Consider the following 10,809-nt stretch of genomic DNA (forward strand, 5'->3'; position numbering starts at 1 on the left):
ATACTATAATTTACTTCTGGAGGATAACTGATTATTCAAGCTCAACATTAAGATCTGCAACACCAACAATGCATGCACATTTAAATGGTTGCCAGGAACAATTCCATTGATTTGAAATTATTCCTTAATTTAACTGGACTGATTCAAAGACAATTCTTTTAATCATTAATTCAACCCTGATTTGCACCAAAGCTTGCTGGCTAAGAGCCTCCATCCTCTCATTTGATGCAGTACAATTCTTACTCTACCTGGAAGCTGAAGTCCATCCTCCTGTTTCACACCTGTATGGCGATTTTTACAAAATGTTAATGAATGATAAAACCACACACCCAGATATGTCTGAAACAAACATTTACAACTGGCAGGATTTCAGAGACTTGCAGGTTTATGGATTGAGTTACTGAGTTATTTGTACGTTATTTGAGTTTGGGCCTCAATCTGCACCAGCACAAAGCTGCTAGCCCCATTAGAAAATGAATTTAGGGGGTCTTGCTCTCAAGGACAGCAAGATCAAACTCTAAGATACTGTTCAAAGCTAGTCTGACATCAAAGAGTTTTACTTTGGGAAGTTTTGGCCTTTCTCCTTTTAACGTTCCTAGAACTTACCATGCCTAGCAGATACTGTGCATTTCTGTGTAGAAGGGGAATTGGAAACATTTAATCAAGTCTGTCATCAAGTAAAATGGGATTTCCTCGGAGAAACGTGGAGTCAAGTGCAACCGCTTGTTGAACATATTCAGAAATGGAATTTGTAGGTCATGAAAGCCATTTAAATTTAGCCTTCTTAACTGCAGCTTCAAATTAAAAGGATGGAAATGGAAAAGAAAGGTGGAATTGCACTGCCTGGCAGACACTGATTAAAATGTTCAGTGAAGCTATAACTACTCTTTTTTTTTAATAGTGAAAACCACTAAAAAGAGTGGAAATGTCTAAAAAAACCCCACGTTGATTGCCCTTTCGTTATGCCTGAAAAAATAAATACTCTTAGAACCAACTTGGAACAGAATTCTGAAAGCAGACACGTACAAGAAACGAGACTGAACAACAACCGGAAAGGACACACATTAAACATTTCTGCTTAGTGTGCAATCCATGAAGTAGCAATTGCTGATGACACCACCCTGTAATCAGGTTAAACGTCTAAAGAGATTTCATTAATCGATACAGGACACCAAGAAGTTAAACTGCCTGTTAACATTTACTGCTACTTTCTTCTCTTTTACTATTCTTAGCTTGACCTTTACTCCTTAAGAAATTCAAATGCCTCTAAAGTCCCTCACTGACATTAAACAACTAGGCTGGCAAAAAGCCACATCTTATCTGTGTTTTATTTTGGAAGCTCAAAGACAGACTATATTTCCATGGCCATTTTTTTTTTCCTGAAAAAAGGAACTACTACAGAGATGTAAATGCACAAGAGCAAAACCTTGGCAACTTTGGATTTATGCAAAGAACACACGGCAATGGGAGTACGCCCGCGTATCCCTTGCATTCAATTATGTGCTGAGAGCCTGCAGTTTCACACTGGAAAAACACCTTGTTATCCAATGCATTTATTGGTTAACAGCTTTTGCTGTTTTTCTGTGTGACGTGTCATGACAAAAACGTATTAAAAAAGAAAGGAAATTTTTACAAACGTATTTATTTGTCACGAATGGAGGAGAGCTCTGGCCACTCAAAGCTCAAGAGCTTTCTTCGGAGCATCCTTATGTGTTGCAAAATTTACCTTTCTTATCTTTCTTTTCTTCTTCTTCTCCTCCAGCACCGAGCAGAGTAAAGATGATGCCTGTCTGAGAATTCACACCCACCGCGGTTACAAGCATTCGTCCAGAGCCTTCCATGACATGAGTACCTGAGAAAAATCACACAATAAGTTACATGTAGCTAAAAAATTACCAAGAACAACCATTAAATACTTCATGCTAGACTTCTACTATAGGACTTGAAGAGATTATTACACTTCAAAATTCGATATTGAGGCCAATATAATTCCATACCAAATATAATCCCTCTTGTTTATTATTCTCAGCCAAAAATGGATGCTGTACCGCAGCTCTAGGCTGCACATCCATTGACCAGACACATTAGATGCCCTTTTTCAAAGAAATGTTGTCCCTAACTACGTTTCCCTAATCTTGGAAGGTAACAGTTTAGCTTCCCACACTTAATTCTTGTAACTTGCAAGACTATTAAATAAATGAAGTCAGAACATGCAGGCAATTTCTCTCCTTTTTCTCAGTTACAGCTGCTTTACAGGCATAGAAAAAATATTTTTGAGGACAACTTCACATCTTCAAACTTGAGAAATGAATACAGAGAAAAATGTTCAAAGGGATGTTTAATCAAATCAAGAAATTCCCAAACAGCAAGAGGACTCTGACCTACACTTGAAAACAAATTCAGTATGTACAGAGATTTCTATTGCTCTAAACCAAATCAAATGTACATTAAGTTTTTCCGAGAAGGATAACTTGTTTAACTAGGTAATTAGAGCATTATATGAAGTAAATTCCTTTTGAAAAGTTTTCCTGCTTTATTGTATGGAAATTGTTTATTTACAGCTCTTATTCCTGTATTGAACCAAGTGTTAGGTGCATCTAAGATCATCGCCTCCTTGAAACCTTTTGCTGTGAGCTGTGAAAACACAAGCAAATAGAAACTCCTAGAACTGACCAGAAGCCGCCTGATTCATATTTGGAAAAATTTTATAACAGAGGATTTGCAAAAGATCAGTCTGCACAATTTCACATGGGCTATTTCTAAAACAAGTCTGAAATTGAAGAACAATCTTTTGTTATGAAGTATTTAAGGCCATTCAATAAAAGCTTATGACAAAAAACGCCCCCTGCCATTGAAGCATAGCAACAAACGTGGCAAGGATGCTATCAAGTTGTGATTAATTTTTCATTTCAGGTGGTCTTAATCTAAAAATTTCATTCTTGAAGTAGTATTTAAAATATTTCAAGAGATATCCTTAGTAGGTAGTGAATTTTAAAAGATATAAAGCAGATTGTAGTGCTTCTATGAACCAGGTGAAAAACAAATACATAATGACCAAAACCTGCTAATAGATAGATTAATTGAAACAGACTCTATATTTTATCCTTTAGTGGAAGAAAACTATGTTATACTTATTTAGTGTAAGTCACTGTGAGAACACAGAAGAAAAGCAACCATTTCTTAACATAAAGTTACAGAGCAAGCTTGGATTGAAAGCTTACTGGGCTAGAGACTTTTTAAAGTACTCTTCCCTCTATTTGAAGAAGGAAATATTTTGGATACGATGAAAACAAACTGCAACACACAAACGTTGGCCTGGAGAACAAAACATCGTATACAGAGAAGACAAACACGTTTCTAACCCCAAGTGAACAACCGATGGACACGTGGTTAACTAGAACCTGCGCACAAAGCAGTCTGCTGGTTAACAACTGGTTTTAATCCTAGGTGCCATAGTTTTAAATTAATTAATTTATTCCACTTGCAGCTGTGGGACATCAGAAGAATGAGACCAGATGGAACCAGGACACAGCCCTGTACTTTTTATTGGGGGGAGCATGGGGGCGTGGAAAAGGAAAGCATTTTTACTCTTCTTTTGAAGCTGTTTGCTGGTTTAAGTCTTTAAGCCAACTGAACAGTTTGACCATTATGATAATAAACCAATTACACCACTTACAATATTTACTTTAATCCTTGCCTTGTCGCTGCAGCATTTGTGACAAACTACTATTCTCTGCTGGGTTTTAATCTACTGCTCCTTAGATCTTCACCTCATTTCAAAAGTTACAATCATCAAGTTTGCCATAAGTGTGAGCTTCTCCATTTACTTTCCTTAAGACAACATCACCATTTCACTCATTCTGTAACAGCATTAATTAGGTGGAGTCATTAACTGACTCGTCCTAAACAGTTCTGTGGCTAATGAGGTAAGAATTCTGGCTTGCTTCTTCTCAACCATCTCGCCTCTATCACTTCCCCGCTTCCATCGCTAATTACCATCACTAATTACCGCTCAGTATTGGAAACTCGAGTGAAGTCGCTCACTGAGGCCTGCAGTTCTGCAATGTGCCACAGCAGGGCACACCTGAAGCCATCATAAAAAGAGATCATCAGACGAGCTTTCCGCAGACTCCTGCACAATGCCTGTTAAACAACTGAATTATGAGCCTGCTGCACTGAGCAAATGGGGAGTATAATTAATTTCTGCTGGAGAATCTTATTGGGCATCCGGATCTACTAAACCTGAATGGCCATGGAAAAAGCCTTTCTCCCCTCCCTTTTTAAAAAGCATTTTGCTGGGTTCATCCTCATCTACATAACATTCATTTCACTCAGTTAGCTCAAAATCTGAAAAAGGAAAGATACACGGACCTGTGTTCTTAAACAGATAAAGAAACAGATAAATAGATCAGTATTTTATCTCTATCTATACACAAGCAAACTTACAACCCATTTAAAAAAATAAAATCTCATTTTCTTATTACTGCTCATCCAGTCGCTATCCTAGAACACACTAAGCAATGCAACTATCTATTCATAATCAAAATATCTTTCTCGAAATAATCAAAATCTCTCATGTTCTTAAAAGGAAAACAGAAGCACAGAACAGAGAGAACATCTGTCAACACTAAGCCTAATCTGAGAGCACAGACATCTCATCAGGACACTGAAAAAATTTCAGCAGAAATAAGCCAAATAAAACCACAAATGCACTAACAGATATATGTAAAACAAGAGAAAAGGTCGCAGACCTTCTCAGCGCATTGAGAACGGTTCCTACGGCTTTCAGAGATAAAATTTGACTCCTTAAAAAGCCATGTGCTTTCTTTCACACGACAGAGCAAAGCATCACAACCAAATCAAACAACAAAATACAAGTTACATTCAAGCCTAAAGGAACAGAAAAGATCTTTAAACACCAGGATAGCCTTAGTTGTATCAGTTCGGACAAAACAGAAAACATCTGAAGCTTAACTCAGAAATCTAGAAGAACCTCCTGCAAGATGTAAAACCATTAAAACCATATTTTACGTACAGACTTCCTTTCAGCATTCCTGAGTTTTGTTTTGAAGGGATCTTCTGTATTGGTCTGCAAAGGTGGGTAGATACATCCTCCAAAAATGGCATGTGCGCCTATGTTTCACAACCAGTTTCGGTCAAAAAAACCCACCCACCCACCAGCTTTCCATCTCCATGTTGAACAACTCTACTGACTTCTTTCCCTCTCAAGACTAATTCTTCAATAATAGTGAAATACAACTTTTCATATGCCGAGTATTTGATTTGCAGTTGATAAATGGTGGCTATACCACCATAGAAAAGGAACAAGTCCAGTTTAAGTAAGAAAAGAGACAAACAGATAAGGAACTTATTACAGCAGATACTTTTTTAGACAAAAATGCAACTCAACATGAGACTGCTCCGAAATCTCCAAATCTAGTACAGTACTGCTAAAATACATTGGAAATAGGGCTGAAAAAATAAGAAAAGGAAACCAGAGCATGCCAGTTTGAGGGTTTTACAGTGTTATGCTACTTCTAGCATAGAACAAAAATTCTCTGTCTGCATTTGCAAACAATTGTACTCACTGCAGTTATTAAGAGGTGACTGAAGCAAGCAATACAGAGAACCAACCATCAGAATACCCTCTATGAACAAGAAAAGAGCTTTCCAGACACAACTCATCTACAGGTAATTTCCACATATCCAATTAACTTGGAACATTTGACGTTAGCTGCTCTGTTCTGAACATTTCAACTGTGCTAGAAGCCCAGCTTGGAATATTTTCTGGCAGGGAATTAAGGCAGAATCAGAACTGCATTTCTCCAGGCAATAACTGACCCGATTCCTTAATCAAGCTTCCTTTTCATTTCCAAAACCTAACAATGCACCATGACCAAGAGATTTCTGCTGTTTATTTGTTCTCAAAAAAGCTGACTTTAATTTGTTTCAAATTCTGTGCACTGATAGAAATATGCATTTATCAAAGTTAGGATAAAGTAGTCAAGGGTAAAGTCAGTCTCAGTTCGGTGAAACTACACTAGTTCACCTCCTCTGTGTAACTCTTTCCTACCTTAATCAAATTAGTAACCTAAATACCTGGGGGAGAGGTTTAAGAACAGTAAGCTTCATAAAGTATTTTTTTACAATGTTATCACATAGCACCTCAAAATCCTTCACTGCACGCAATACTGAGGCCAGACTCGTATTCAAAACTTGCGCATTTAGGAATCATGGATGTCTCTGAACTTTGAACTTTGAACAGGGCTCGGTTTTGCGGCCAGTCCTGTTTATCATCTTTATCAATGATCTGGATGAGGGGATTGAGTGCTCCCTCAGCAAGTTTGCAGATGACACTGAGTTGGGAGGGAGTGTTGATCTGCTGAGGGTAGGAAGGCTCTGCAGAGGGACCTGGACAGGCTGAATCCATGGGCTGAGGCCAATGGGATGAGCTTCAACAAGGCCAAGGGCTGGGTCCTGCACTTGCGTTGCAATAACCCCATGGACGCTGCAGGGGACGAGTGGCTGGAAAGGACCTGGGGTGTTGGTGGCAGCAATGCCCATGAGCCAGCAATGTGCCCTTGAGCCAAGAAGGCCAACGCCATCCTGGGCTGGATGAGAAGGGGTGGTTGTAGGGCAGAGAGGTTCTCCTGCCCCTCTGCTCTGCCCTGCTCACACCACAGCTGCAATCTTGTGTCCAGTGCTGGGCCCTCAGCTCCAGAAGGACAGGAACTGCCTGAAAGAGTCCAGCTTATGCTATAATATCTTTACACTATAGATGCAAATCTCTGTTAATGAACTAAAAGAAGGAAAAAGCTTTAGACACATTTAGAGTGGAACTATGGGAAAGAAACGGCTTCTTTTGGTTTCAGGTATATCAGGGTCTGCATTTCCATTTCTGCCTTCCTAGGTGGTACCCAATGTGCTATATGCAGATGGAAATGAACCATCTGTTTTAGGCAGCATTTGTACTCCTAGAATTGCTTCTCAAGTAGAGTAATGGCTATCTGGATGATTAAACAGGACATTAAGCACAGAAACTCATTTAGTTTAATTATGTCACTGAAACTGATTGAATATTTTAAAAAATCTTGTTTCAGGTGACAATGGTGAAAAGAATCCTTCCTGATTCTGGGCGTTTATCTTTCACCAAACTCAGACTCACAAAACAATTCAAATGTTACCTTTTTTCCAGTTATTTTTCTGCCAAACCTGGACTGTTTACGTTTCCAACAGATGATTAAGGGAGAACAGTGGCAAACAGCGTCCTGACAACATTTGTCTAAATTCCAAAAGTCTGCTTGGAGATAACTTACTGATGTCTTCAGGTGCAAAGATAAGAGGAAAATTTAAGGTCTATTTGCTGTTTACTTGCAGGTTTGGTTCATTTGTTTGTTTTCTTTAAGCAAGTTTTATACAAATACAGGTCTAGGCTAACACCCAACAGGAACTCAGTTTTTAAACCAGGACAAATCTTCCCTGAAAGACATGGATGGTTGTTTCCAGGTTCCTGGTTTTGGATCCTAACAATTTCCAGTGGGCACATCGGCTTCTCCATCATTGAGATTAAACCTTGCACTGTATCTATAGAAGGAGATAGGTTTTTTGCAGGAAGGAATCTCAAATCATCAACTCTGCTCCCGAGCAAAGAGAGATCAGGGATTTTCTAACACAGCTCAAGTGAAAATTCATTAGTATAAGTATAGAACAAAGGGATGTGCGGTGCTTGTTAAAATACCTCATGAATTCTTCACCTTCTCCGTAATCACAATAGGGATTACATATTAACAGAGAAAAAATAAAGAGTATAAACTTGATTTAACTCTGCAGTAAAAACATAAAGAGAAATTTCTGTCTTTGTAGTAAAACACAGAATCCCAGACCGTTAGGGATTGGAAGGGACCTCCAAAGCTCATCCAGTCCAATCCCCCTGCCGGAGCAGGAACACCCAGATGAGGTTACACAGGAAGGCGTCCAGGCGGGTTTTGAATGTCTGCAGAGAAGGAGACTCCACAACCTCTCTGGGCAGCCTGGTCCAGTGCTCTGTCACCCTCACTGAGAAGAAGTTTCTTCTCCAATTGAAGTGGAACCTCCTGTGTTCCAGTTTGTGCCCGTTACCCGTTGTCTTATCATTGTTTGTCACCGAGAAGAGCCTGGCTCCATCCTCGTGACACTCACCCTTTAAATATTTATAAACATGAATGAGGTCTCCCCTCAGTCTCCTCTTCTGCAAACTAAAGAGCCCCAGCTCCCTCAGCCGCTCCTCAGAAGGGAGATGCTCCACTCCCTTGATCATGATGAAGATCATGATAAAGATGATCAAGATAAAGATGTTTGAGTCTTGGGAAGCAAGATAAAAAAGCATCGTTTCTCCCAACTTGACAGTTTTCCCTTTCTGTTCCCACCATGCCTTTCAGAGCAATAGCTTCATGTTTCACAGCCACCACTAAAATCTATAGGTATTAAAAAAGATTTAATCTAATTCAATTTAGGAATACGTGAGAACACACGAATGAATTGAAACTTCGTAAACAGAAACCCTCTAGAATTCAACACGAGAACATTTTAATTGCTGTAAGTTTATGACATTTCATCATAGAAGTTTATATAAGAAAATACCATCATTAAAACTCTCTCTTTAAAAAAATATTTCAGTTATGAACAGCACAACAATCAGCTAAGAAAAGAAGAAATTAAAAAAAAATGGCATAAATATTTCGAGGGCAACACTGGGTTATAAATTTCGTTAGGAACAGCAACAGCGAGCTACCCTTCCTCAAAACACCACTGCAGGCCTCCCTGTTGACGCAGTGGAAAGCATCCCCAAGAGAATTCCTGATCTACAATCAAGTTAAGTCTAAATATCTGCACTACTGGGATACATCAAATCATTGTCAATCTAGCAAAAATAAGCCAGTAGATTCATACACTACTCATAAAAGTCAGACCACTTCCTTAAGTTATCTCACAGCACACCAAGGGTCCGGAGGGACACCAGGAACTCAAAAGTGGCACCGTCCCCACTACTCAACATTTCTGTTTGTGCGTTGTCTGTAAATGCTGAGCTCCTAATTGTGTTTTCTCTGTGGAAATGCAGCCTCCGGAATTTGCAGCTACTCCACTAATATTTGTTATCCTTCCTTATGAAGTCCATGGCCATGGCAGGTCCACAAATAACACTAGCAGTTTCTTCTTTTTAAGATGATGCGGCCAACTTTTAGCTGAAATCTGATGGTTTTTTACCATAACTTATGTAACAGACGCTCATAATCTCATAGTCGGTGAATTAGTGATCTGATTTTAAGTTTGGAAAGGATTTGTACTGTTAATTCAATAAAAACTGTCACATATCTTTACTTGTCTCTACTCGGCTCTTCTGAGCAAAAGCATCATCTCCCAGCAGTTGCTGCTTGGGAATCACCAGCTCAGCGAGGCAGGATGGGGCAGGGCTTCTGCAGGAATGGGTACTTACCTGCTGCACTGCAACATGAATCTTCTATTTGGAATTACTGTTGGCAACCAGACAACAAAAAGAACCCTTTCCATGAACAAAAAGTCCAAAAATGAATTTGAAAATGACTGTTTCAGGTTAGTGGTGACAGCTCTGAGATCAGCGGGCTGTTATTTTGCAGTCACATCCCAGCTGGAATCTATTGACCACCCACCTATTTAGAAACTCTACCAGAATTTTAAAAATCACGTTCCATGTAACTGATTTACTGCACGGAATTGTATTACAAAATACAAAAACTACAAGTCACTTGAATTTGCTATAAAAGTCAAGCCCGTAATATTTGAGTATATACTTTTACTTCTAAGTGCACTGTTTCTTTATCTAGTATACACACAAAGCAAGCATTCAGAAACTTTAGGGCCTTGAAATTTAATGGTTAAATTAAAACTAGCGTACAGTGAATTGAAGCAATTGGTATTTCCCTGAGTGATCCTTTCCTTTTCCTCTGAAAATTCTCACTTCATAAAATAAATACGATCATCAGAAATGACTGCACACAATAAAATCAATAGCACGTCTTTCGTATGGCACACAGACAACAGTGCCTGTCTTCAACAGATCAGTTGTACCTAGGTTACCAAAACCTGACGGTGTGGAAAAACAAAACACAAAATTAACAAAGCGGTGCATAAAACATAACCTGGAGAGAATTCAGGCAGATTTACCTGACAGCAGCATTGGGTCTTTGTCAACAGATTTGCGGACTTGGTCTGACTCTCCAGTTAAAGAACTTTCATCAATTTTCAGATCATTTCCTTGAATGAAGATCCCATCCGCAGGTAGAAGATCACCTTTCAGTAAGAACATGGCAATGGAAAAACACAGTGGTTTAGTAAGATGGTATTTATAGCGACAAAATTATTTGTATTATAAAATTACAATTAACAACAACTACAGTTGTACAATGAAAGCAAACGTACTGATATCAGTCTGTATCAGCGATATCATTGCAAGCCTATAGGGAAGGGCCAGTATTTTTTGCCTAAGGCTATCACAGGATCAGAATGCATCAAATTTAACATATGATGAACGTAGTAATCACTGCGATTTGTCTGGAAGAGTACTCTTTTTAACATGACACTAAGGTTTCTCTATCAGACTTGTAGCAATTAACAGTGGCTGATAAACAGCCCAGCTGGCTTCCTTCTTTTCCCCCCAGGAAGCTCCTTACCCAAGTCCAGGGGAGCTTTGCTGGTTGACAGAATGGGTATTTAGTTGGAATTTGCCAGTTCAAACACAGAACACACAGACCTCCTGTAAAGTTCTTTCTGTTTGCTGAAGCATAGGGCTTTCCC

The 10,809-nt window shown here is 39.0% G+C and overlaps 1 protein-coding gene across 1 annotated transcript in view; it reads right to left on the bottom strand.

The window, feature by feature from the left end:
• Positions 1-248: 248 nt before the first annotated feature.
• LOC104541328 (plasma membrane calcium-transporting ATPase 2-like) overlaps positions 249-10,809 on the bottom strand; it is a gene marked incomplete at both ends in the record, with an annotated part of 34,934 nt that continues 24,373 nt past the window's right edge. The window contains 3 exons of the mRNA XM_010185372.1: positions 249-281; positions 1,727-1,852; positions 10,180-10,305. Of these exons, the coding sequence (XP_010183674.1) occupies positions 249-281; positions 1,727-1,852; positions 10,180-10,305 (285 nt within the window). The remainder of the gene's footprint in view (positions 282-1,726; positions 1,853-10,179; positions 10,306-10,809) is intronic.

The sequence above is a fragment of the Mesitornis unicolor genome, unplaced genomic scaffold, assembly GCF_000695765.1.
Source record: "Mesitornis unicolor isolate BGI_N332 unplaced genomic scaffold, ASM69576v1 scaffold1465, whole genome shotgun sequence".
Taxonomy (NCBI): Eukaryota; Metazoa; Chordata; class Aves; order Mesitornithiformes; family Mesitornithidae; genus Mesitornis; species Mesitornis unicolor.